Below are 27,624 nucleotides of genomic sequence, written 5' to 3'. Positions count from 1 at the left end.
TCTTGGTATGCAGAGAATGTAAAGTGTGGAGAAGCAGGAAAATGCATTATCAGAACTTGTTATTGCTGTTGAATCATTGTTTTGTTCTTCAGTGGGGGGCAGGTATTTGTGGTGGGGGTGTGTACATCAGATGTACAGGGGCTTCTTTGCCCTATTTTCTTGTGATGTCTCCTCTGATTCTGGTTGCAAAACAAAATGTCCTTGTTAGAGGCTCTCTTCTTGAGAATAAGAGTCAACAGAATTTCAGGAATGTTAAAAGGGTTTGCTTATTACTCTGAAATCTAAGAGAAAGAGTAGGAAAAATTCTAGGAACTATATAACCATGTATTAACAGTATGCAAAGTACAAATACACGAACAATGTATAAAAAGCAAAAATCTTCAGGCATCATAGGCATGAAATCAAATGTAACTCCTACAGGATTGACTACTCCTGTTCTGCAGAAATCTGGTTACTCCATGCACTGGTCACTACATCAGCTTTTAGTGGAAAAAGGTGTGTTAATAAATGCAACTGATACCTGGAGGAAAGGTCCAGGAATGGTGGTTTCTGTAGGAAGCTCTTCCTCTTTAATCAGTGATATGAAAGGGGAGGAAGAGCAGCAGCACTGCCTGCTGGAGATAACTCTTGTCTCACATGAGGGTTTTGGGCCCTGGTGTGGCTAATGTCCTCTCTTAGGACAAATAAATAAATTTTCTAGGTTTCTCCTTCTGCCAGGTAGGTAGAGTGGTCCTGATCTGATCTATTTATAAAATACTTGAAGGAGCACGAGGAAAAGGTGTATTGGAACATGATCTTGTCTGCTCTTGGCCAGTTTTTTATTATATATAAAATCAAAAGTGCTCTGTGAGTCTCCCCTGAGGCAGAGTAGCTCAGTCATGCTGGGCAGCGCCATCCAAGAATGACCATATCTTTTTAATACTTTCTGGTGTTGCAGGAGTTGTAGGGCTGCATGTTTCCTGCCCTTGTATTCCTGTTTATTTCAGCCTCTGCAGCAGGGACCAGCACACAGGCAATTAAGTTCCGGATGGGGCCGTGGTTTCGTTTTTAAGAGCAGAGCACTGTGGTACCACTTCCCCTTGTGTGCTTTGTGCTGCCCTGCATGGGACACCTCCGAGCCTGGCCTCAGCTCTCTTCCCCAGAAATTGCATCCTGACTGCTGGGACAAGGTCTTGGGAGAGCTTCTGGAGAGTTACTGAAGGAGAGAATAGTAAGTTTGGAAAATGGGACTCCTTTGGGTGATTTTTATTCATAATTAGTGTTCTTAACAGGAAGATTTCCTGTGTCTGTGTGGATTGTTCATACTACGATAACATCTCTCCTGATGCTGAGCAAAGATGGCTCCTGAAAAGTCTGGCACTACACAGAAAAGTGAAAAGAAGTTTTAAACTGGGTGCATGACATGCATTGCCTTTTTTTCCTTACTTTTTAATTCTGGTTTCCCAAAGGTGGAAATATTACTATTAACATTCCCACATGGGTTTTTTCCCCCCCCTCCTTCATGTGTTCTACTTAGGAAGTGTGTTTGAGCTAGGTGGAGTAGGGGTTTTGTCTTTTTAAACAGGAAATGAAACAGTTTGGTAGCATTGGAAAGTGCCTTGTGAATATTCTACAGTCTCAGTCAGAGACCCCCATTGGTGCTTTGTGTGGTGGATATCTGGGAGCCAGACCCTGTGAAGACTCATGGAGGAAAAGTGAGCTGCTCTGACCCAACTTGAGAGTTAGTTGTTTCTCAGTAGTTGTGACATTGTGAGTTTGTGCAATAATCTAGCTCCTGACCTAAGAACATTTCACTTCTTGGCAGCCACTGCAGGTGACACACAAGAAATCAAACACCCCTTAGCTTTAAAGCAAAGCTTGTACATCCATGGTGTTCTCAGAGAATTTATTCAGACAATGCCATTTCCTTTGAATAGCCCATAATTAAGCATCAATTTTATTTAAAAATGCCATGATGAAATGCCTGTGCAGTCAGGATTCAAGCAGTTGTCTCTTACAATGTATTCCAAATACTGATAAAAAACTTGTGCATGAGGATGGCAGCTGGAAAAAATAGGATGTCAGCCACAGCTCTGAGCAGCAAATTTGACTGATGGGCTGCAGGGGCTGGTTGAAGCAAATATGGAAATTTGGTGTGTGAGAACCAGCTCTTCTGACCTTTCCTGTTTCTCAATAAACAGCTCACCCAAGGAGGTGTCCCAACCCTGGCATGTTCCATTTTATGTTGTTCCTGCAATATGTAACTCTCTGAAAGGCTGACCAAGCCTCACCAATATGCTGCCACATGGAGCATAATGCTTGTGAATGCTAATTATGAATAATAAGCAATGAGTCTATTAAATGCTGACGCACTGCAGTTCTCAGGCTCTGAAATGCCTGTGGGAAATCAATATTGATAAATGTGAGCTGATATACAATAAGTGATGGGCCCTCAATGATCTGTTGCTATGTAGGAATAAGATCTTGGTGACCTAATAGATATTCCCAATAAAGGGTCAGCAGTGATGAAAAAAGCAAACAGGACTTAGGAGGAGAGGAGCAGAGACCACTGTGAATGCTGCAGTGCACCTCTCTAAATCTGGGCAGGTCTGGTTCCTAGCACTTCCAAAAGGCTGTGATTGTGCTGGAGGAAGCTCAGGAAAGAGCACTGAGTTTGACCAGCTGGTTTTCCAGGGAAGGATGACTGTAGGCTGTATTTTCTTGGTTTCAGAAAGAGATAGATAGGGAGGGTTTGGGGTAGCAGGGCAGGAATGACATAGAGCATTAACAGTGGTGTGAAAAATGTGGATCAGTGGGTGTTTGCATGGTGCCTTCAGGGAAAGTTGGTGGGCCAGAGCAAGAAACAGGACATGGAGCTTCAGCAGATGTAGGGCCCAAGTCCAATCCTCACTGCTGAGTGGTGAGAGAGACACAGGTTTGAGGGGCGAGTGGGGAGTTCATGGGGAGTAAATGTGTTGGCAGCTTCTGATGACCAGCCCCCAGATTAGCTTTAGGAAGGCTGAACTGCAGACTTTGAGTGTTTTGGGGAAGTGTCTCTGTATCCTTGCACTGCTTATAGGTTTTGCGGTTCTGGGGTGTGGGTTTTTTTTGTTTTTGTTTTGTTTTCCCTAAGTTACTTAGAGGGGGTGGACACCAGGCAAGGTAATCTTACCCAGGGTAGCAATTTTAACTCTGACTAACACAGAGGACTGAGGCCCTAGAGGGTCTTATGCTACACTATTGCAAATTCTGAATTTCAAGTATTTCCTTACACGTTTCCAAAGTTTCGAGTGGCTTCTGATGTTCAGGTTCCTTGGCAAAAAAAAGCCTGAGGGTGTGGCAGGCAGGGCACATCACTTTGATAGTGGAAGGAAGTAGGAGATACACAGGTTGAATATTGCAAAGCTGAGTGAGAGTAAGTTGTGGTTTACACAGACCATTCCTTTTATGAGCTGGACTTCCCCAAGGCTTCACAGCTGTCAGAAACCTAATTTAAAAGTAAGTTGTCCTCGGGTTGCTCTCTGTTAATTAACTTCTCTCAGTTAATTTCATCTGGGCAGTCTTATCTCAGGCAGTTCAGTTGTTCCTCAGGCAGTACATCACTCAATTTCTCCTATCTTTTTTTATCAAGCGCCGTTTTAGAGATAGCATTCAGTTTTGCCGCCACCATAATGAAATGAATTCTCTTGTGACCCTTTCTCCTAGTTCCTTGCTGGCAATTTTGTACCAATTTGCTTTAACAGATTGATGTGCAAAAGCATCCAATTGCTGTTTTCTACTGATATTCTCAGCTTTAGCAAAATCTGTGTTCACGTTCATAACGCACTTTGACTGGAGCCTGTATGAAATATGTGAGAGCCTTCAGAGCAGCACGGTGCTGTTTGGTGTATGAAGCTATCAAGCAGAGGAATGTCACTTTGGAGATGTTCTGTGCCACAGCATTTTCAGCAGGTGCCTTGCTCTGGGTTGTGGGAGCATCTCACTTCAGGAGGCACCTGCAGCAGCAGCCAGGGCTGTCTCTGATATCAGAATGGAGGGAACTCCATTCCTAAAACTAGGATTGGCCACTCTTTAAATGCTCTGGATTGTTCTTTAGAAGGGCCATTCCCACTCATTTCACAGGAAGCCTCAGGAAACAGGGCTCCCAATGTGGGCATCCTGGGTAGAGAGTGGGAGTCCCCTCCTGAGGGAACCTCTAATATGGAGCATCTCATTTGCTGTTTAAAAAAGCACAAAACTAGTCAGGATCCCATCCTCTACAGTGGCCCAGCAGTAAAAGTCTCCCTGGTCATCACATCTGCTCTGCTCCGACTTCCAGAGATTTTTGGACTACTGGGAAGGATAAGTTCTCTTACTCATGCTAGAAACATGTAAACTTCATCCTCCTGTAAACTCTTTCACCTCTGCAGGCCACAGTACAGTTGCAGTTTGTAATTCTGATTTCTGGCACTTAAATCAATGTGCATTTAGTTTATGAAGAACCATCTTGCTTGTCACATGTCTGGAAGGCTGGGCCCAGAGAGTGGTGGGGAATAGAGTCAAATCCAGATGGTCACCAGTCATAAGTGCAGTCCCCAGGGCTCAGCAGTGGGGCTAGTCCAATTTAATATCTTTACTGATGATCTTGACAAGGGGACTGAGGGCACCCTCAGTCATTTCTCAGACAACACCCAGCTGGGTGGAGTGTGGCTCTGCTGGAGGGCAGGCAGGCTCTGCAGAGGGATCTGGACAGGCTGGATCCATGGGCCCAGGCCAGTGGTCACAGGGTCCACAAGGCCAGGTCCTGGCTCCTGCCCTTGGGTCACACCAAGCCCCTGCAGCTCCAGGCTGGGGCAGAGGGGCTGGAAAGCTGGGAAAGGCCCTGGGGGGGCTGGGGACAGCGGCTGCACAGGAGCCCAGGTGGGCAAGAGGCCAATGGCCCCTGGGCTGTGCCAGCCATGGTGTGACAGCAGGGCCAGGGCAGTGACTGTCCCCTGGGCTGGGCACTGCTGGGGCCACACCTCAGCTCCTGGGGCACTTCTGGGAACCTCAGCACAAGAAAGACATTGAGGGGCTGGAGCGTGTCCAGGGAAGGGAACGGAGCTGGGGAAGGGGCTGGAGCACCAGGAGGGGCTGAGGGAGCTGTGGGGGCTCAGCCTGGAGAAAAGGAGGCTCAGGGGGAACCTTCTGGCTCTGCACAACTCCCTGACAGGAGGGGACAGCCGGGGGGGTCGGGCTCTGCTCCCAGGGAACAAGGGACAGGACAAGGGGAAATGGCCTCGGGCTGTGCCAGGGGAGGTTCAGGTTGGATATGGGGGAAAAGTTTTGCACTGAAAGAGTGGTCAAGCATTGGAAGGGGCTGCTCAGGGAAGTGTTGGAGTCACCATCCATAGAGAGATTCAAAAGCTATGCAGAAGTGGCACTTGGGAACCTGGTTTAGTGGTGGGTGAACAGCTGGGACTCAATGATCTCAGAAGTCATTTCCAATCTAAATGATTCTATGACTCTATACTAGAATTTGTAAAAGAGACTATTCGGATGCCAGTAGCTGTCCTGCTTTCCCCATGGCTATACCAGCTGATCTAATAAAGGAAGCTGCTTATATTTAGTAACTTTTCTCAGTAAGTTAACTACAGTTTTTTGATTTTTCTTTACTTTAAGTATCGGTAATTTTTATATTTTCTAGCACATATCCATTAATACCTAAGAACTGAAAACTTCTTTTTCACTTCAGTTGTAACAGGATTTTACTTATCTAATACAGGGGAAATACAGTTAGATATAATTACATCAAATTTTAGTTCAGGTCTTCAAGCCTTTTTTTTCGTACATTTCGATGACTAGCAGAAAAAAATGAAAATAATTTTAACTTCTTTTTCTTTGCACACACTTAAATATATTTTCAGATTTATTTAAAAGCAGCTAGTGACGACTTAGTAAGTGATAAAAATCTCCTTCAGTTTGTTTTCTTAGCACTAATTTTGATCTTTACATGCCTTTACTCATGTTCCCTTCCCTCCAATGTTTTTTACAGTTTACCAGGAGTGGTTAAAGACAATGGATCCAGACTTTTTAAATGCATTTATGCAGCCTTCTACACTTAATCAATTCCTAACTGAGGATGTCGTTGCTAAAGGTAAGTACTTTATGAACCAGGACATAAAAAAGGCCAAGAACCACCTGAAGGGCCAAACAGAAAATGTGCTGTACAAATGAACTGTGTATTTTCCAGCAGTGATTACTCTTTGGGGGCAGATCATGAAGGAGCAACACAAAGTCCAGCTGGTTCTTTAACTGAAATTTAAGTTTCACATACATGGATCTTACCAAGTATGTTTTCCTCTTTCTAGAATTGTCCATCTAGATCGCACTGATTTGAAGTACACTGAAGCATGATTTCCAACTGCAGGCTTAGCAGTCTGCTATGCCAGTTTCTTGCTCATAAGGAATTAGTTAAAATGAAAAATAAATGTTTCTACATAGGGCAATTAGCCATATTGGTAATATCGAACTAATATCATATTTAGCTGCAAACTTGCTTGAGTCATCTCTGATAATTGTGATGGATCTTTTTTGCTTTCTTCCGTAGGTGAGAAGAGGAAACTCATAAAACCGACCTCAAGCAACAACCCCAGACTGGAAGAATTGAAACTGGTACCATTTCTTTTTAGTGCACAGTTTAGCCCTCACCTCGAGTTGTGTTAAAGGGAACAAAGAACATGGTTCTTTAACCTCTTTTAGCCCTGTAAATTGCCCAGCTCTTTGGCCCCAGTCCCCCACCCTCTACAGATGGGAATGAGCTCTGCTTTTGGCATTTGGGCTGCACACAAGTGAAGTGGAGCTTTTATTTCAGCACAGCATCAGGGTGACTGGGGCCAAACAGGATCGAAATTTCAATGCAGTGAGCACTGCTGGGTGTGGAGTGCAGACACAAACCTGAATGTCTTCTAAGGTGGCATCTCTCCCAGCCTGGGCTATGTGGGTGAGCCACACCAGAAGCACCCAGTTGCGCTTTCATTGTGATGGTAAAATAGCAGCTATGAGAATCCAGCCAAAACACCGGGCTGGGACCACAGGCAGAGCCACGTCAGCATGTGCTGTGACTAAAGAGAGATTTGGTGCAGGTTTGCTGCAATGATCCCATGGTAACTTGTAGGATTCCTCTACTGATTTGCAGCAGCCTTCCCCAGCAGCTGGCTCAGCTGGCAAGGTTAGCAGGGGGCAGAGGGGAATGGGATGAAGAGTATGCAAGTCACCAGGAATTTGGGATGAGAGCTTTCAGGCTGTTGTATGGTACATTGTCTGCTTGAGGTAATTGTGAAGAATGAATCCTCTTCTACAGGCAAGTACTTTATTTCCATCCTATTTTGAAAGTCCCCTCGGTGTGTTCAATCACTGTTTCAATTTCTCTAATGGCAGAGTCCATGTAATCAAACTTCCTGGAAGAAAAGTGTCATATGAGACCACCACTCCTTGCACTATAGAGGTGCTGAAATTGTTATAAATATTATGAAAAACACCTTAAGATATGTGCTGTTGTTTGTGTTTTGTAGCATTTATAAACATGCAGGTAGGTGTGTTTCTATATTAGGTATTCATGCACATTTGATCAAAAAGATTTGATTTTGTGTCAAGTTTTCATGATGTTGTTATACCAAAGGGAAAGTCTGAAAGGTGGAGCTGCAAAATACAATGATGTTGCATATAAAGTCTACAGAAAGACTGGATTTGTTATTTTGAGATTGCCAAAATGAAAAGTTTTTTCTCAGTTATGAAAATTTCTCTGAGCTTCAATGCTTAATCCATTTCCTGTCAGAGATTCCTGGAACAGTGTTCATCACTGTCTAATATATTTTCTTTGGATGATGAGGAGATGGAAATTGTGTCCTGAGGGAGACCAGGTCCTCTGGGTGCCTATCAGTGCTCCTTGATTGCCTTATTAATCTAAAGATTTGATGGCTTCTCTAGAGAAACATTTGGGATGGAGACAGGGACAGGGAGGAATCTTCAAGGGAAGAACAAGGGAAGCAAAGAAACTCACTGGGGAGAAAGACTGTTTCATGCATTTTCATTTTCAGGTGGCTTTGGAGAACTGAGAAATATGAAATGGTTCCCTGTAGTTGCTATAAATATCCAGCTGCATGTAAAATAGAAGATGGTTACATTCAGAAGCCAGCAGCAACCTTGTCAAAGTATTCCTTTTCTGCTTTCCCTGTTTACCCATTTTTAGACAGGAGGCTCTGCTCTGCAGCTGAGTGGGGCTCCCACAGCTGGGCAGAAAGCAGAGCTGTGTGAGCTGCAGGCTGTGGATGTGGCTGTGTTGAGCTGGGAGAGCAACGGAGGGATGCCATAGGTCTGTGCTCAGCAGCACTTGCTGCTTTCCTGACCTCCCTCTGGCTGTACTCTTGTGTTTGTGCTCCACCCCTCACACACCCGAAGTGTCCCCAAGAACCAGCTGAAGAGCAGAGCTTCTTGCTCTTGTTGCTTCTTAGCAGAGGATGTGTATTACAGTTTGCCAGCTTCTCAGTTCAGGCCTATTCATTTCTTGTGCAGTTCCAAGCTTCTCAGAGACTTTTCCTTTCAAACCCTTCTTACATTTTTGTTAATGTTGGCGAGCTTACAGGAACCTGCTACAAATTTTCTCCTCTGTTTACAGCAAGTGAGAAGGATATTATCCACTCCAGACACTCACTCATAACAATCACAGCAATAAAAGCAATGCCCTTCCCCCCACAATGAGGGATGTTCAGGTTGGCAGCCAGCTGGGGCTACTGCTTTTCTGTTCTGCTTCACCAGGCTGTCTTCCCTTTCTCTCAACACATGTGAATAAAACACATGCCTGGAGAAGTGCTGAGGAGCTGCTTTGTTCTCCTGTCTAGGAGCACATGTGGTTCCCCTCCTTCTGTAGCCAGACCTTAGCTTCCTGAGCAGCTTCCCCTTGCAAAGGCAGGAAGGATGTTGGAAGGCCAGTGGGAGGACTGCCACGTAAGAAAGTTCCAAGGAGGTACTTGAGTGGTACAATATTGCAGTAAGAAAAAGAAAACAAAATGAGGAGATGAGAGGGAGGAGTGCTAGTAGCATGGATGAGTACAAGAAACTACCCACAGAAAGAGCCAAGCTTCTTTTCTGACAAACTTCTGCCTGGCAGTTGAATTTGTGTGAGTTCTGTGATGTGTGATGAAGGCAGGGGATGGGAAGTGTACTGTGCAGCCTTTTCTCTGGTGGAACTGGGAAGAGGATGTCTCTTCCCAGCTATATAACAAAACTCCTTGGAATGTAAGTAGCAAGATATCTAACTCTCTTGAAAATTAGGAAGAGCTAACTCTATGAAAAACGACCAAAAAGCAAAAAGGAAGTGGAGATTGAAAGCAAACCAAGATCTGACATGAGGGGCTGAAGACAGAGGTGGAACAAAATATAGCACCAAGTGCTGGATTGTCTAAACAACAGGAATATAATTGCTTTGTTCTCCCCTGCAGTTCTTGATTGAGTGGATCAACAGAACCCTGAAAGAAGAACACATTGTAGTTAAAAGTCTGGAGGAAGACCTGTTTGATGGGCTGGTACTTCATCATCTCCTGGGTGAGCTGCTCCTTTGAGTTTAGTTCTTGCAGACATCTCATAGAGGAGTTTTCCAATCAGAGAACAAACCTCAGGAATCACAGTTGCAGGGACCTGCCAGCACTTCTCACTGCACTGGGGACCAGCTGTGATAATTACAATTCTGAACAATTTCCCAGTTGTTTTACATGGTTATTTTACTTCTAAGAGATTTTTATTACCTGCTAGTTGACATAATAAAAAGGTTAACTGTGAAGTGTGAAATTCAGGCTTCTGAAATGAAGGAGGGTTTCATAAACCAGGAACACAAAGGTGGCTTGTGGTGCTACCAGTAACTTGAAAGGAATCAGTACTGTAACACATGTTTTCCTGCCTTAAAAAAAAAATAAAATAAATTAAAAGCTCTGGATCCAAAGAACTGTTCTGGTACTGGAACTGGTAAAAATCTAAGAGGCTTTTGGCACTATGTGGTGCTTGTATAAAAATGTGACCCCCTGGAGCAGCCTGTTATCTATTTCTATTTCTCCACTTCTCCTGTCCCTATGACATTTTTCTTTCCCTTTTCACACTCTTTGGGGAGATCTTTTAAATCTATCTCCTTTTCTCAAAGGCTGAGGGAGCGGCATGAGCAGGACTGGCTGATTTTCACAGTTTATTTGCCTGAGCAATGAGCTCAGATTTCTTCCATATAAGAGTTGATATTTACTTTGTACATTATCTACAGGAAAGATTCACTCCTTGGATTTCTGTAGAAGGGCTGGGGGATGATGCTAGAAGGAGTGACCTGAGTCTTCTCCCTTTTGCAGAGCTCTTAAATGATACTGAACATTTTAAAACAAGACTTTGTGTGCTCCACTGTCATTTTATGTTTCAAATTGTTTTCTTTTTCCCTACAATGATGTTAAAATATATCCTTCTTCTTCCTATGAACCCTCTGTAAAAGAAAACTTAGGATCTCTCAAGCTGGATGTTGACAAGATTGCATTAACAGAAAAAAAACAGCGACAGAAACTCTCTGTGATTCTGGAAGCTGTGGCCAAGTGTTTGCAACTGGAAGAAAGTCAGCTGAAATGGAGTGTGGAATGTAGGTGCAGAAGTGAAATTGAAGAAAATTATCCATCACAGGCTTCCTGTGCTATAAGGCTGCTGTGAGGCAATGTGCTGCCAGAACAGTAATTAAAAAACCTGTTTTCAATTACGAGTTGAATCAAAAGTGAGACAGAAATATCTGACCCCGCCTGGGTCAGCCTCCTCTAAGTGTGTGGCTTGTGGATCACTTAAGAGCCCTCAGCATCCCTCTATGTCTCACTTTTAAGCTGTGCTATTGTTAAATTTTGATATTGTATAAACCCCAGTCTGGTGTCCCACCTGTGTTATGGCCCTTCATGACTTTGGGGTCCTCTTGAACCGGGAGAATTCATGATGGTGGAGGGAAGTTCACGTGTTTTGCACACTGAGCATTGTTTTCTTCCTTCACACTCAATAGCTATCTTGGCAAAGGACTTACTGAGCACTCTGCATCTTCTGGTTGCAATAGCAAAGCACTTTGAACCCACCCTGGCTCTGCCTCCGAACGTCCAAGTGGAGATAATCACCATCGAGGTATTTGTAGTTTCAGTATTTGCTACAGTAGCTCCTAGAGTCCTTTCACAAGGCCAACCTGCTTAGAATGAGAAGTGTGTGTGCAGCTGTGCAGGAAATTCTCGTATTTTCTGTGAACCACACCTTTCAGTTTCTGAGTTTGTTGGGTTAGATTGAGGTTTCTGTTCAGATTCTCTGTCTTTAAACGGGGAAAAGCACTATGCTGTTTTTCTTCCTCAGCCAAACAAGGGAATGGTCCAAACTGAAAGCAGCTGTTGATCTCTGTAAAGAAGAAAATGAGGGAATTCTGCTGTTATGTTTTAAAATAGAAGCTTATATTCATAAATCATAGAGGTTTTTTTAATGATGAAGATTTCCTTCTTTAGGTGACAGGAATTTTTACTACCCTTCTGTTGGGGTCACATTTTGGTTTTTTCTCTATAAGCAGGGATCTACGCACCTTCTTCCTCTATTTTGTTTCTTCGAGTCAATTCTGAGACTGTAGGAAAATATTGAATATCCCACAATTTGGGATATAATTGCAAAAATTAGTACCACTAGTGTATGTAAACACAGAATGTTTTTCACTGTCTGAAAAGGAAGAGCAGCAAACACTAAGGACTGATGGGGAAGTAAGAGATTTCTCATTAGAGACTGAAGAGAGCAGAAGGAAGAAGAAATCTCTCAAAGTACCTGTACTAATTGTACTGGATTTATTGAATAAATGGCCTCTCATAATCATTTAAGGCAGCAAACAGGTGATGAAAACTTGTTCATGGAATATTTTTTTGTGAGACAAAATCAACATTGTTTATTGTCCTTTCAACAGACCACCTCCAGAGGATTAAAGACATCAAATGCGGTGGAATGTATCACAGAAAACAAGTAAGAGGGGATAGATCTGTTTTTCACACTGTCAGTCAGAAAAGAAACATTGTGAGTGTGTTCCCCCTTACAAAAAGTAGCTGGGATCAGGATGATGAAAAAGATGTAAGCCCAGGCATGCATACACATGTGAGTTTTCTGATTTCTTCCCTTTTTCTTTAATTCCTCTCTTCATGTCTGGCATTAGGGTGCAATACCTATAGTTATTCTATATATAAACACCTCCAAATGAATATGCATGATTATTCCCAAAGCTTAGCATTTGTCACTGACATGGAATTTCATAGTAAATATAGTAACAAAATTCCAGGACTGTAAATTTACCTGTGCCAGACTAAACTGGAAATTTTCTAAAGCCACAAAGCTTTAAATCTACTTCTAATTTGTTGCTGTTGTGTCTTCAGATAAAGAGGAAGGAGGCAATTCTTTTCTTATTTTACTGTGAAAGAAATGTTTTAGCTTGCTGAGTGTGTGAGGTACTGTCACTATTAAAGGAGTTAAGTAGGATACCATTTATATACTGAAAAAATGTGGACATAATTCTAAGAAGTAGAAACAGATTTTCCTGCTATCATTTTTATATGCCAGAACATCTTCAAGCTCTATTATCATGAGCAGCTTGCTGGAGGAGGATATTGACGATTGTGCTTGTAAAATAAATGTTCAGTGGTGTATGGGCCAGTTAAAATCTCATATGCTTTCAAGACCCCACACAGATATACAGGGTACTTAAAAATGTCTGTTGGAAAAGAACTCTGGCATAAAGTTAATGCCACTTTGAACTCTATCTCCTGCTTTACAGGATAGCAGATAAGCAAAGCTTATGAAAAAGATCAGCTCTGCTAAATCATTTTTTCTAATTCTTGCTTTTTATTGCACTTCCAGAGAGAATATAGAAACACAGTCAAGTAAGTGCTGGCATTGCCAAGTTCAGTGTTTCATTATGTGCTTTTATACACCATGTCCTGATCCATTTTTACACCATGATAAAATCAGTATGCTCCCACTAAAGTTGATGGAGACTCATGGATTTTTTTTTTCCTGGTATTTTCTCCAAATGTCTTCTGTCAATGCCTGCTCATACCAACAAAATAGAGCTTGGAAACTGGGTGGTCACTTTGCCTGTGGACTGCAGGCAACAGATGGGAGGGGAGACAAGGGCGTGAGGGTGGGTCAATGACCCAAAAAAGAAACCTGGCTGGGGGCACAGTGCAGCTTGGACCATGTTCACTGTTGGAACTATTTATAAAGGTTTCAGAGCTGTAGTTCTCATTGCTACCGGTTTTTGTACTTTCCTTCCCACAGTTTGCAAATGAGATTTTGAAATCCAGTGGTGCTCGCTTGTGGATGGAAGTTCAGTCAAACCAACATCCCCAGAGCTTTTATCCTTAGGGTTTTTGGGAGCTGGGAAACACTTGAGGTGAAAAATGTTCCCTTTTGCAATGCCTGTAGAAGGTCTGAGCACTGCTCAGGCTTCAGTGTGAGCTGCTCTTCCCTGCTGCAAAGGAGCACATTACATCCCCAGAAAACCAAAGCAACCATTTGAATTCTCTGCTGTGCCCTTTATTTTGGCATTTTCATCCTTTGCAGAGGTGCAAACTATATAATTTGATATATATTTGTCACTTATTCCACTGAATGTTATCTAGTGTGGGCTGAAATTGTGAAAAAAGCTCCAACACTCAGCCCCCTGCCCCAAACAACAACAACAAAAAAAGAAAATAAAATTAGAAAAAGAAAAAGGAAGAAAAAACCCCAACCCATAATTAGGTGTTTTTTGTAGTGGGCCGATTCTGCTGGGAAGAGAAATCTGCAATTCACTCTTCAAGATGCTCTCTATTTTTGACCCAGCTTTTTTAGCAAAGAGAGAAATCCCACAGCGTGGCTCCAGAAGAGGGCTCTCTCTGATTTGTTTGATGGATTCACTCATTCCCTGACATTGCTCCTGCAGCAACCCCCAGACAGGCAGAACAGAGAAACCTGAGGAATCCCTGTCACAAAGGAGGCTTCTCTGTCACTGTCTTTTGGGAGGAATTTCCCTTAACAAAGCTGCCTTTGCTTTCCTGTGCTGTAGAAACCACTTCTCCATTTAACTGTGCTGCCAGAATGCTCTCGTTGCTTGTGGTGTTTCAAATATTTTGCTCATGCTTGAACCAGAGCTGTGCTGTGCCTGGGGGAGGAGGTGGATCCTGTTTTTGCTGCACCTGGGCAGAAAGGGGAGGTAAGGGTAGAACTTGGATGGAAGTCTTTGGATTCCTGCTAGTTCTCTGGCACAGCTCTGCTGGCACCAGCTCATTGCCTGCTTTAAACTGAGTGGCAGAACTGATAATTTTTGAGGTCTCTGAGTTTTCAGAGGAAGGGCAGCATTTCCATATCTTGCTTGTGGTTTTTTGAAGGAAGGAGGCTGGCGTTTTTCTGCAAATTCGGTGTAACTGGCACTTCTGTTTGGGGGGAGCAGTAAAACAGACAGCTCTTCTGCTCCCTGCATTTTATCCCAGAGGTTCAGGGTTAAAAAATGTAAGTGAAAAGAGAGAAACCCCAGTGACGTGAAACTCAGCCAGTGCTCAGACTGGTGGCAGCACAAACTGAGAACCTCTGCAGGTGAAAATTGCAGAGCAGAATGAAGTAAATTGTTCTCTGTGATGTGGTCAGGCTGAAGGGAAGCCTGTCATCCTGTTCTCTGATAAATTTAAAAGCAGCGTCTTTCTCTGCCTCCCTGCTACTCTTTTCCTCCTTGGATTGTAAGTTGCAAATACCTTTCTCCTTCTGGAACCACATTAAAGCTCTGGTCTCTCAGTTATTCAAAATAAAACCAATTAATGTTGTTTTGATACAGAAGATGATGCCTTTGATGAATTATTTAGCTGTGCTCCAGATAAACTGGATGCTGTAAAAAAGGTAATTTACTTTTTTAGTAGACATCAAAATCTGTTGGGCCAAACTGAAATACTGAAAACCTTTTTTTTCCTTTTTCCCTTTCTTCCCTTTCTTTTTTCTTTAGGCCCTTTTGCAATTTGTTGACCAGCATGTTGGAAAATTAGGATTAAATGTGAAAGACATCGAATCTCAGGTAGTGTGCTCCAAGCTGCGTGTTACCCATGTTTTGTCAGCCATTTGGGTGTTCCTTCTCATCATTAGGAATTCCCCTTTTTGTTACAGTAATTTGAAATTTGGAAACATAATGATTTCCAGGTTGAGGTGAAGATATTAAGCTCTGGTCTCTGAAGTTTCTGATGCTAATAATTAATGCAAAAGTACAGCCTTTGTATTGAATGCTGCCCTTCTAATGCAACAGGGAGTAATTTTCAGAGTCTGTCCAACTCTTAAGGGTCTCTTTGTCAGGATGGAAATAAAGGTGTCTGGAACATTAAAATGAAAACCAAGTTGATTGCTGTATTTAGTGATTGTTGATGCTGCATTTGCTTCATGGTATGAAGGCCTTATTTTCATCACATTTCAGAGTCTCATCCTCTGCACGTAGAGCATCTTTAGAGTATGAAATTACAAGAGAATTTGGGATGAGCACTCTGGGCTCTGGTGATCAGGGTGTTCTGGATTTTTCCAGTGAGCAACTGTAAGAAAAAAAGGTTTTCAAGTGTTTTGTCATACATAACTAGGCAAGATTTTCTATTACTTATAGTCATGTATTTGTGCTCATCTGAGTATTTTCATATTTAGAATAGATTTTTTTAATAGCTGTCCTTTAACAAGGTTGTATTTTCACAAGTATGAATTTGGGAGCCTTATCTAAATAAATGGGAAGTTCACATGTAGAAGAGGTTGAGGGAGCTGAGTCATTAGACCCTCTGCTTGCTCGAATAACATTTAAATTCCTTTATTGCTAGAATGGCATTTACTGGAATGGTTTACTAAAGCCAAATAATTTTTGAGTAATTCTTATCTAGTTTTCAGATGGGGTTATCTTTCTTCTCTTAATTGGACAACTAGAGGGCTACTTTCTGAATTTAAGGAATTTCTTCCTGACTCCGGCCAGCACCATGGAGATGGTAGGTTGTCATGTAATTATTTAGAACTTGAGCCATCAAACTGTGTGCTCTGCCTCTTGCTTCTGCTGCTGCTGTGTGTGAAGTGCCATGCCCACAAGTGTTTGCAGGAGGGGGGTTTGGGGTAGTGCCAGCACAGGCACTTGGTGCTGTCAAAATACCTCAGAACAGGTCGGTGTCCTCTTCAAAATTAGTATCTCATGGGAAGCAAACACCTGTTACTTGCATTTGTTTGGCATGGCCTTTCTGCAGCCTTATGGTGAAATGCAGGGCTCTCTGTGGTAGGGAATGGGTATGTTCTCTTCTACCAGTCTGTCCTGCAAACAGGATTTGAAGAGGATGACACCTCTTGCATAGCAGAACTGGAGCCATTTGAGTTTCTTTATGCTGCCCTAAAAATATACCTTAATCAAGACATGGCCAGAACATTTTGAAGGCCCCTTCTGTGTTTGGGAAGCTCTTGAGAGTTTACATCCTTTCCTCCCCCAAAGCTGGGGGCTGTAACGTACTCAGCCAGACCTGCTTGGCACTTTTTCCCACCTCTACCAGGCAGATTTCATCTGTGCATTAAAAGTAAAAGCTGTCACCAGCCAGAAGGAAGTGTGTGCTGGGCTGCCTCCTCCACAGGTCTGGAATGTTGATATATTTTGAGATATTTGAAGTATTTTCAGATTGTCTCTGGTGTGGGTAGGCGCTTTTTTTTTTTTCATTTGGGCCACCGAGTAGCTCTGAAAATCTTGAAACTGTAGTTATTTTTCCTGGTTTGTGCTCAAATCTCTGGAAGTCAAATGTGTCAGATCTTTTTTGCTTGAGAGCTGCTAGAGAAGAAAATCTCTCCTCTGGCATGGTTTGCATTACGGCTTCCCCACACAGATGAGGCTTTCATCTTATTCCCAACCTCAGCACAGTTAATGCCCCTGGGCAATATTTGTTTGTAATGAAAATTCTCAGAGGTCCTATATTAACAAATAAATATTCCCATGGAGATTTTCATCAGAAAGTTTAAAAGCACAATTGTTTGACACCTCGGCTCAAATGTTGTCAGAATTCCATTGCTGTCAGTTGGTAACAGTTTAAAGTATTAGAAAAAAAATACGTTTTTTAAATCTAAGAGCAGGGAAAATATATTTTGAAGGGTTGAATAAGACATAATCAAAGCATTTCCCTAGAGTTGCTTTTCTTCCCTTTCCCTTTCACTCAGTTTTCAAAGTTGTTTGGTCTGTTCCCATTGAGTGGGCCAGAAATTTTTAACATTTCCATCGGCTTTATTCAGAGGAAGACACTGAATATTTTCTAATTTAAAATTTCATAAATAACCATTTTCTTTTTGGTTCGGCTCTATTCTAGCCTCACAGATGTCTTTCTGGAAATAAGACAGCCCTAAAATTCTGGTACAAATCAAAGCTCAGACTTTCTAGTTCTTACACTGCCCATCACTGGCATCAGAGAAGAATAGAATGGGGTTGGGTACTGCTTCAGTACAGTTCTTTACATAAAATGTACTACATTTACAAAATGTAGCAATTTTAGCAAAGTTATGCCCAAGGACTGGACTTGCCGTTGAACAGTTTGCCAGAGTGGTATTTCCCATTTGTTTCTTCTCTGATGCTCACTACAAAATGAAAAGCAGGATGACACTACAACTAAAAATATCGATTGACCATAGTTCAGCTGTCATTTGTACACAAAACATGTCTTTCAATTCCCCTGTGCTTTCTAACTCCCTGTCATTTTAGACATTAATTGGAGCAGGAAAGTATAAAGATGTAGCCTTTGCTGGGATTTATAAAGATCTCATTTGTTCTTGGAATGGTGACAACCACATGCACTGTTTGGGTCAGTGTGGTGCATCCACCTTTACAGTTCCTTCTAACCAAAACCATTCCACGACCAAAATTCAGGATGTCATCCTGAATTTTGAGGTGCAAGAAGACATTGCACATGGGTGGGTTTGCTGCAGGGGTTTTTGGGGTGTTTATTGCCAAAAAAAATGTTTACAGGTAACTGTAAGGAAGTGCAGCTCTGGGTGCTCGTGAGTGTAGAAAGGCATGTGTTTTCTGTGACGAAGGATATAATCACGAAATAGTTCAGGCTGAAACTAGGGGTGACATCTGTGCAGTTAGGAGATGAAGATGATGATGATGTAGGGTTCATGTGCTTATTAAAACCATGTGGACTCAGTACTCATGCCAAAGCAGAGCTGATAACACCCCAGATGTCCTGGCTGCTGTGCAGTTGTAAATTCTAGAAACGTGTCCAGCTCTTTTGAGTCAGGGAGCACAGCTGGACAAAGATCTGTTTTTTCAAGGCTTCTCTTTCTTGGATAATTATTGGTATTTGTCTGAAGATGCTTTTTGAAATGTACATGTTGTCATTCCTTCAAAATCCCCAATGCATTACAGAGAGGGAAATGTGGGGGTTTTTGCCTGTGCTGGTTCACCAAGGAAACATCTGATTTATTCATTCCGATTGGCAAATTGTGTAGAACTGCATGGTCTTAATCTCTTCTGTCTGTATCAGAGAAGAAAACAAACCTGAACCCAAACAGGCAATCCCAGTTACTTGTAAACCAGAGAACCAGGTGAAACATAAATCTGTTGCTTCACTCCAGAGCACAGGGGTTTTGCTTGGCTTATGCAGTGGGGACTCCTGTGCTTGTTGTCATGACATAACAGCGAACAGCAGTCTCCCAAAGGATAAATTGCTCAGTAGCTCAGGTAAAGCAGGGAGAGACAATCTGAGTTTGTTTTGGTCTTGTTACTCCTCTAGAGGAAGGCAATTTGCTAATTACCAGCCAAGGAAACAACTACCCTTAAGCTGTTAGAAGGGGATATTACTTTTTAAAAAATCGATTGCAACTACTGCTTATGTGTGTGATGCTGCTTTTATGTGGGGAAGGGAGAGAGAAAGCAGTGAGGAAAAATGAGAAAAACCCCTCAGCCTTCATTCATAGCTGTGTGCTTAATTTTTGATGAGTGTTATTAAGGATATCATCACTACTCTTAATGTGAATAGACATTTTAGAAGTACAGCAGAAACTTCTAGCATACCTGATATTTGCAATTCTGAATAAAATATTTAGAGTTGGAGAACTTTTTGTTTGTTCCAAGTGTGGCAAGCACATGGGCCCCATTTTTAAAAAAATACTCAGAAATAGACTCCATGCATCCATTAGATCCAGTTAGGAATCTAGCCTGTTTTCCCTATTAACACAAGCCTTTCACATGCAAGGTCTATTTTTAAATACATGAGTTCTTGTGCCCACCTCATGGGATATGTTTTGCTGGAGATGGATTTTGCATCTAATTTTTTATGATAATTGGTAAAAGTTCTGAAGAGCACTTCATCAAAACTAAGAAGAGGAATATGAGTACATATTTATGAATCAGTATGTTCAGCTACTAGAGAAATACTTTTTAAAGCCTTCTTTTGGTTATTAAATATTGTCAGCTATATTAATATCTCTCTCTCTCCAACAGCTCCACAACGTTAACCTGGCATTGGAGTTGCTAGCAGAGGGAGGACTTCTGAATTTTCCTGTGAGCTCTGAAGGTGAGTCATGGCATGCAAACTTACCTGGAATAGAATTTTTAACATCCCAGCTTAGCAAAAGGTTGGGTAATTGCAGGAAGCAGGTTCTGGAAATGACACTGACACATTTCATTATGTGGTTGCCCTACAGTTTTTCATGTAGAATGAATGGTAGAGGTAATAGGATTTTTTTTTAAAAAAATCATTATTTCTATAATAAAAAGTTGGATTGTTATAAGTTTAGTAACTTTATACTAAACTTAAGCTGTTTAGTAATTCAGTATTTGTTAAGGATTTAAACCAGTGACAGCTCCTAGGGAAATTGCAGCAGCTGAGCTGGAGGCAAAGCTATTTTCCTGTCTCATAAAAACTTTCAGTGCATTAAAAGCAAGCTTGTTTCTGAGGGAAGATATCTTGAGGAATATGTCTGGAAGTTCAGAAAAACTGATCAGTTTATTCAAACTCAGAAGAGTGGTGGGTCGGTCTCCTGAATATGAAAGCTACAGGTTTTTAGTTGCTATTATGCTTGATTCAGACCTGGGAGCTTAATCTTGATCTTCTTCATCCAAATGAATACTTCCACCACTGAATCAGTGTGATTCAATGCATGCCCCTCTTTCTTTTTTTGCCACAAAAACAAACAAACAAACAAGCTCCATTTGGATCAGTCCAGGTTTTCAATTAAAATAGTGCACAGAAAAAAATTGGTGCCAGCTCCTGGTGGGACAAGGGATGTGGTTGATTAATGGATGATGCTGTGGTTGCAAAGTCTGACCTCTTGCAGGGCACATAATCTCAGCATTCCTCTACAGGCTTAATGCTGAATAAGGAAGTCAAATCATTATTAAAAATAAAAATTATTCCAGTTCTAGCTCCGTCTTAGTTATCTGTGGGGGGGTGCATGTGTTGGGTGTGTAACACATGGCATGGAGAGGGAAAGAGAGGATTTAGGGCTTCCTTTGTTTTTCCTTTTGTGCTCTTTTCCCACTACTGCTTTGGTGATGTCAGCAGTTTGCATGCTGGGCATTCATGAGCTGTGGGCTTTTTGCTGTGCTGCAGAGAGCTAGGAGCCTGGAAAGCTAAAGAGCTTTTATTTATGTTAACATTAACTGAGTAATTGGTGTGGGCTCAGGTCTCCATGCTGAGATCCACCTTTTGTGTGAAAAGAGATGAATGTGTGCTTTCCTTCCTCCCCTCTGGCTGTTCTGCACTGCCTCAAACACAGAGCTGATCAGGATAAGAAATACTGGTATCAACATCTGCAAGTCCTTTAGCTTCACTGGGGAAATCCTCAGCTAGTGAGTGAATTTAATATGTTTTAGGGGTCCTTGCTACAGCTACACTATTTAGACTCTTCAAGGATTTCATTTTACTAGTGTTTCTTTGTTAGCCTTTCTCCCAGTGATTCACAGCACCGTAAGAAGAGCAGTAAACCCTCTGAATCCATTACCCTCATCCACTGCAACTTTTAAATACAAAATCAGTTTATATAGCCAAGAAAAAAAGCTGAAAACTAAATTAAGACAAAACAAAACCAAAAGAAAAACCCAACAAAAAACAACACATCAAATGGCAGCAAAACATGATGGAAATATTACAACAAAAAATTAAAATGTCAGGTAATTCCAACATGATTCCTGACACTGGATAATCATAAAAAAAACCTCAATATATAAAGCCCTATTAAATTATCTACTCTGTTCTTTGCTAGTGAACTTCTTATTCTGTGCTTTTTGCCCTTAATTATCTTCCAGCAATAGAGTGCAGCAGAAGTCCCTTTTCTTCAAGTTAATTTAATAAATTATTAGTTTCTACCTCTGTAGTTCCTATTTTGCTGCCTGTCGCAATTCAGTTGTTCCAGTTCCCGTTACAATTCGGGAAAGGTGGGAGATTGTCTCTGGCAGATGCAGTCTCATCCTGTTCCAGGAATTGTTAATACTTCCCTTCTGGTTTTGTTGTCTCTGGTTTGTGTATCCACAGATATTGTGAACGGAGATACGAAGACTATAATGAGAGTTCTGTACTGCTTGTATTCCAAATACAGACCCAAAGAAGCATGAAGAACAAGGCCAAGAGCTTGAGCTGAATTTTTTTTTTCCCCTAGCAGGCCATGGTGTGATTTTTGGATTCCCAGCTCTGTTTGCCACTGTTCCTGGCCATGCACTGGTGTTTTGACACTTGCTGTGTTAACATTGTATTGCAAATGTGTTGTTCATGCAAGGTTTCACATATGCTGCCTGAGCAACTGTAAATGTGTGTCCACAACTGGTGTACTGTGTTATTCTAGGGCTGTAATTCTTGTTCCAGATCCTGCCTTCTGTTTTCTCTGAGCCTCCCCAATGCCTCAAAGAAATTAAATTTGTGTTGGTTTATTCTGGGCTCTGTGTCCTTTGCTCCTGAAGGTGACTTTGGAAGTTGTTGCATTCTCCCTGTTTTCCTGCTTTGGGAAGTCATTTGGGAAACTAGAGAGGAGAAAGACCCACCAGAGTGGGAAGGCTGAGACACATCTGAAGTTCAAAACCTGCTTTAGAGAGGTGGCCAGTGCTGTAAGACAAGAGAATATGAATTGGGTGCCAAAAGAATAGATAGCAAAAATGAAATCTAAACTTACCAAGTGTTTCATAAATGCTGCAGTGTGAGCACCATTTGCACCAATATGGAAAAGGCACTCAGCACAATATGCTGGTGTGAAGCTGTGCAGGAACAGGGGGTTCCCCAGCACAGCTGTTGGAAGATGCCCTTTTTTTTCTTGCTAAGCCAGTGGCAAACCATATCCAGCTCCAATGACAGCCCTGACACACACACTGGCTAGCAGGGATGCCAATCCCTGTCATGCATGTTGTGAGAGGGAGTCACACATCAGCACTTTGTCTGCAGTAAGAGGTGGGCAGATCCTGGCTGGGATCTGCAGCTGGTGGAAGTAGAGGCCACTGTAGGTGGGAGCAGTGAATTCAGTTTCCCACCACCTCTGAGAGCTGTGTCATCTCAAACTCCTCAGGCTCTCCTAGGTGAATTTATCTAGCCTCTATCCCCAGCCTCTCAGCAGTTTCTTCTGGATACATCAAGGTAGCCACGATTTATTAACTGCCACTCTCAGTCTTTTGTGGAGGATTTAAATCAGAACTCCTTTCAAAATCACCATCTGCTCTCTTGACCTTCAACTTATGTCACATTGCATAAAACTAGAGATATAATTAGGAAAAAAAAAAAGCTTCAGGTTTTTTGTTTGCTTGTTTGTTTGTGGTGGGGCTTTTTGTGTGTGTATTTTTTTTGTTGTTGTTGTTGGGGTTTTTTTGTTGGTTGTTTTGTTTTGTTTTGTTTTTTTCTTCCATCTAAAAACTGATTTAATTTCCTGCCATCGGTAACTCTGACATTTGATCTCTGGTCAGATCCTCCATCTGTGTGTTAACGGGAAACCAGAGCTCACCAAGTGCCAGTGCTGACATTTACAGAGGAGAATTTGTTGTGTCTACCTCTGGATCATGCAGCCTAGGGAAGATCCTTAGATAGCAATGCTGATAAGTCTTTTGAAAATGGTAATACTGCACAGCTGCTGTGGGACAGAACTGTGCCAACTGCCCTGAGACCAATCCCTTCTGCACCAAGGATTAGCTCATGGTTTTTTTACAGAGAAAAGTACAATGTGTGGTGGAGCCAATGAGCTACCAAGATCACTTGATTCCCCAGCAAGTGTGTGCTGATCTGAACAATTTAAGTAAAGAATATTTGGTTCTTTCATTTGCAAGTCCGGATAAGCATCTTGCTTGATTCTTTAATGGGCTTCCAAGAATCGACTGGGAGATCTGAGAAGTTCATTTTTGCTGCACAGAATTTTAGGTTGCTGTAACGCTGCACAAATTCATGCATTCATTGTAGAATGAATTGCTGTGGAGCAGATAAACCCAGGATGTGGCTTGTGGAGAGCAGGGGTTGCAGGGGCAGGAGGCGCTGGGCAGGGATTTGGTAGCAGTGTGGCCTTTTCCTCCTCGGAAGCTGTCCTGAACCTCTTGCCCCATGCTGGTGATCAGAATTCAGGTCCAGTGTGTGACTTCAGGCCTATGATCTGGGCTGGGAAAAAGCCACCAGTGCTGGGAGGATTAGCTGGTGCTGCCCTGGTTAGATGGTTATTACTGCTCAAGGAAACTGCTGGATTTTTTCTGTATGCTCTGAGTTTTGTGTTCCCCTCCTCTGGCAGAAATAAATCTAGCGGTTGTTACTTTCAACAGGGGAAGTCTAGATCTTGATATTTAATAAAAGGAAGGGTCATGTTCCCTTTCCAACACCAGCTTGCCTAAACCTGTTATAAACAAGTCATTCTTTTGAAAACGTAGATGGAAAAAAAGGTGGCTAATGTGCTTGAGTGAAAAACATGCTGAGACTAAAAAGTAATGTTTTAATCTGCTTTTTATGCTGAGATAATACACTTGATGTGTCTGAAGACTTTGATAAAAAAATCTGTGTTTGATTCCTAAAACATGCTGTGGAATTTTACTAATCCATCACACAGACACCCACTCCATATATTGGTGTAGTATACAAGGCACTATTTACATTTGAGATGTAGCCACAGTCTTGGAACAGATTTAATAATGAATATAAAGTGACAGAGCTAGAAAGAATATTCCAGCACCTGGTTTAGTGGAAGGTGTCCCTGCCCACAGAAGGCTTGTGGGAAATGGATGCCCTTTAAGGTCCCTTCCAAAGCCCTAAAGGAGCTTCTGTTGCTTTCCCTGTCCCACAGGTTAGTGGTTCAGTGGCTTTGGGTCACAGCAGTAGCTCAGAAGTGTGACAGATCCAAAGGGTTCCCAACTCCTGCTTGCTCTCATCTTTCCATCATCCACTCTTTCCAAACTACCCAGATTCATCCATAAAAATACGTGTTTCTGGAGGTGGAGTGGCAGGGTTGTGTGGAGAGAAGTGCAGGTGGAAGGGGCAGAGTTACCAGGGTGTCTTTAAGGGAATACAGATGCACAGTCAGATTTTCATTAACAGGATCAAGCCACCGACTGAGATTGGTAATGCCTGGAAAGCCTGAGACAGGGAACTGGAGAGCTGTCCCTGCTGTCAAACCTCCTTCTCCGCCTTCGGAACTGGTCCTGTCAGGTTTACACTGGCATTTTTGTCACACCTGTCATGTGGCTGCAGCCCTGGAGCCAGGTCCTTGCTGCTTTGCAATGGGGCAAGAGAACTCCAGATGGAAAATGCCAGCAGGCCTCCACCTGCTTGATGGGTGGGAGAGCCAATTCTTAGTGTTTGTCCTTTCCTTCTTTCTCATTTCCCCCTTCCTTTATTCTTTTCCAATGATTTCTATTGTGTTGCTTCTTGCAGGGAGCCATCCTCACAGTGGCTGCTGTAAGTCTCTTTGGCAATTAGGCTTTCAAACCATGAAAGCAGCTCATTCAAATTCTTCCTCTCCATGAGCTTTGTTTGTGTCTGTATGAAGGGACCTTGCTGTTCTTTCTCTTACAGGCTGCTAAAATTTCCCCAAAGAGTAAAAGCCATTGTCAGTTTTTCACAAGTGATTTTTTTTCCCCTAGTCAATAAATATTTTAATAAAGACTAAATGAAAGTGTTACTTTGGAGGAAACAAATTAGTGTACATGAGCCTTTCTGCTTGCTGTGGAGATGGATGGGTTTCCTCTGCCACTCAAAACTTTCTAGGATGATGAGACTGTAAAAAGGATATAAAGACTGAGGTGTGGAGAGGTGAGTTTTAAGACAAGTGATAATGAAATCAAGACAGCAGTACTGCAGACTGGCACACCTCTCCCCTCTTCTCCATCAACCAACTATACTTTCTAGAACTTAAAAATGAGAAAAAAAGCCCAAACACAACAAATCACATCTGGGTTTTTTGCATTTTGATTTGACCAAAGTCCATCAGGGTACTGTTTCCATTCACTTTCCCCTTAGTTTTCTAAGCCTTTCCCCCCATGTCATTGCTTTGCAACCAGAGTCCCCAAAGTCATTCTGCTCTAGCTGCTGGCCAAAATTAAAGTTACTAAGGGTTTTTCCATTGATGCCCTCTCTCAGGCTGGATGTAACTCATTTCACACACCTCAGGCAAGGAGCCAATAAAATAATACAGAATAGCCGCTAAATATTAGAGGAAATAGAGCAGCTTGGTAAAAAACTCTTTAGTTTTGTCTGTAGAACTGTAACTGGATGCTTAGATGGGAGCTACCCAAATCTGCTGTCATGAAATGCTGGGGAATTGCAGTCAGGGTGCTTCATGCTGTTCCCTGCACCGTATTCAAGTTGCCATTGGTATTTACCTGTTCCAGAGAGCTGTAGCCTGCACCGAGGTCATCCTTGGGCTGCAGGGAGAACACACCCAATGGCAGTGGGGTGCTTCATTTTCCTTTGGTGAACAGAGCCCAGCTACAGGGTTGTGGCCTTTTTTTTTTTTCCATTCTTTCCTGTGGGTGATGAGATCTGGTTTGCCCCTGGGGTTAGATGCCTTTCAAGACCACCTCTCACATAATCTATTTGCCAGTCCCAAGAGAACATAATAAATATTTTAATCTCTGTAAACACAGCACTAGTCAGGCTTTCAAGAATCAAATGCCAGGAAAAACAAAATGCACAGTATAAAAAAGCCACAATAGTGAAGTAGTTCTTGTTATGGATGTTTTTGCTAGAAATATTATTGCAGGTGTGTGATCTGACCCTAAACACAACTGAAGAACACAATTCTGTTATAAAATGGGAAAACGTCTAGATAGTTTGGGCCACATTAAATTATACTAGTGTCATAGTAAGATAAATACTCCTAGTGGAGTCAGATATTTGTATTTTGTCAGCTATTCCGCAGATATGCCGACTAAAACTTTTGAAGAATTTAATAAACCTCAATTTACAGCCTCATTCTAGCATCCAAATTTTCTGTGTGTGCTTCTCCCTACATATTTCAGTATTTTGGCCTTCTGACTCCTTGTCCACCCCAATTTTTTTCCCTTTTGTGCACTGCCTTGTACAGCTGACACAGGTGGTCTGACAGTGGTGGTCCTACCCCTCTCCATACTTGGAGCTGCCATGGTGTCACTGGGAAGGTATCTGGTAGAGAAGCTGTATTTGAAATGCAAAAAAGCTGTGTAAAAACTCTGGAAATACCAGCTGGCTGCTCTGTATAAGAATTTAAAATGTTTCTCAGGGGTGCAAGAAGAATTTCTTTATCCTTCCTCCAACATTAAAAAAATATCAAAGATAGCAGATAACATTTTAACTGAGCCAGTGTGTTACGGATGCAGAAGTACAGCCAGATCAAGTAATGAGCTAATTTTCCTTCCCCCTTTTACCTTTTGATGCAGTGTGTCTGTCTGTGTGTAGTTTTCCTGGCTGTGTTCCCTTTTTGGCAGGAAAATGTTGAATAGAGAGAGTCTGAAATTTTTTGGAGTGTTTGAGAACTCAAACAGGTCAGCCTTCTCTGGTGCATTTATTGTATCCTGGGGTTTCTTTGTGGTTGTACAGGGGATTTCTGGATGTCCATGGGTAGGAATTGTGTGTGCAGCAGTGTAGGTCCTCCTGGGTGTGTCAGGTTGGCAGTGAACAGGTGGAAATAAGCTGGGGAAAGGGATTTTCCTGGATCTTGGACACCAAGCCAAGGGGGCAAGAGCTGTTGGTGGAATTTCTTGTAGGGGATCCCCACTGTGGAAATGTTGACTCTGGCTCACTGCTAAGTTTAGAACCATGTAAAACACGTGCCCTGGACTTTATGCAGAGCAGATGGTCCAACAGGCTTTACTGGTTGGAACGTGTCAAATAACAGATTGTCTAGAAAAGTTTGCTTGCTTTTGGCAGACAATTTAATTCAGCTCATAGCGTGTTATCAGAGTTCACTGTGAATCTCTGCAGAAGTGGGCAGCTAACACATTTTGTGTCATCTTCTATGCCAAAAGTTTTTTAAATAATAAAAACAACAAAGTAGAAGTTGTGTCCCTACTTGTTCTCTTGAGTGGAGGTGGGAAAAGGCAGCTCCAGTGTGTGAGTAGAAAATGAAATCCAGAAACTTGATTCATATTCCAAAACCACCATCTTCTTCCAGCTGGTACAACTTTCTTTTTATTCTCTTTTAATATGGCCTTTGAAATAATTCCTCCCTTTG

At 42.2% G+C, this 27,624-nt stretch overlaps 1 protein-coding gene across 1 annotated transcript; it reads left to right on the top strand.

The window, feature by feature from the left end:
• The first annotated feature begins 1,074 nt into the window (after nt 1–1,074).
• On the top strand, nt 1,075–21,892 carry PARVG (parvin gamma). Its single transcript, XM_066319588.1, has 13 exons — nt 1,075–1,210; nt 5,993–6,094; nt 6,548–6,612; nt 9,438–9,540; nt 10,463–10,603; nt 11,006–11,121; nt 11,930–11,985; nt 12,871–12,893; nt 14,822–14,883; nt 14,987–15,055; nt 15,891–15,992; nt 19,469–19,541; nt 21,501–21,892. Exons 2-13 carry the CDS (start codon nt 6,016–6,018, stop codon nt 21,578–21,580), a joined length of 969 nt encoding a protein of 322 aa, XP_066175685.1. The 5' UTR covers nt 1,075–1,210; nt 5,993–6,015; the 3' UTR covers nt 21,581–21,892.
• The last annotated feature ends 5,732 nt before the right edge of the window (nt 21,893–27,624 follow it).

This window comes from Sylvia atricapilla, chromosome 5 (assembly GCF_009819655.1).
Source record: "Sylvia atricapilla isolate bSylAtr1 chromosome 5, bSylAtr1.pri, whole genome shotgun sequence".
Lineage (NCBI taxonomy): Eukaryota > Metazoa > Chordata > Aves > Passeriformes > Sylviidae > Sylvia > Sylvia atricapilla.
The sequence above is the reverse complement of the archived record's forward strand: the minus strand, read 5'-3'. Positions and strand labels throughout refer to the sequence as shown.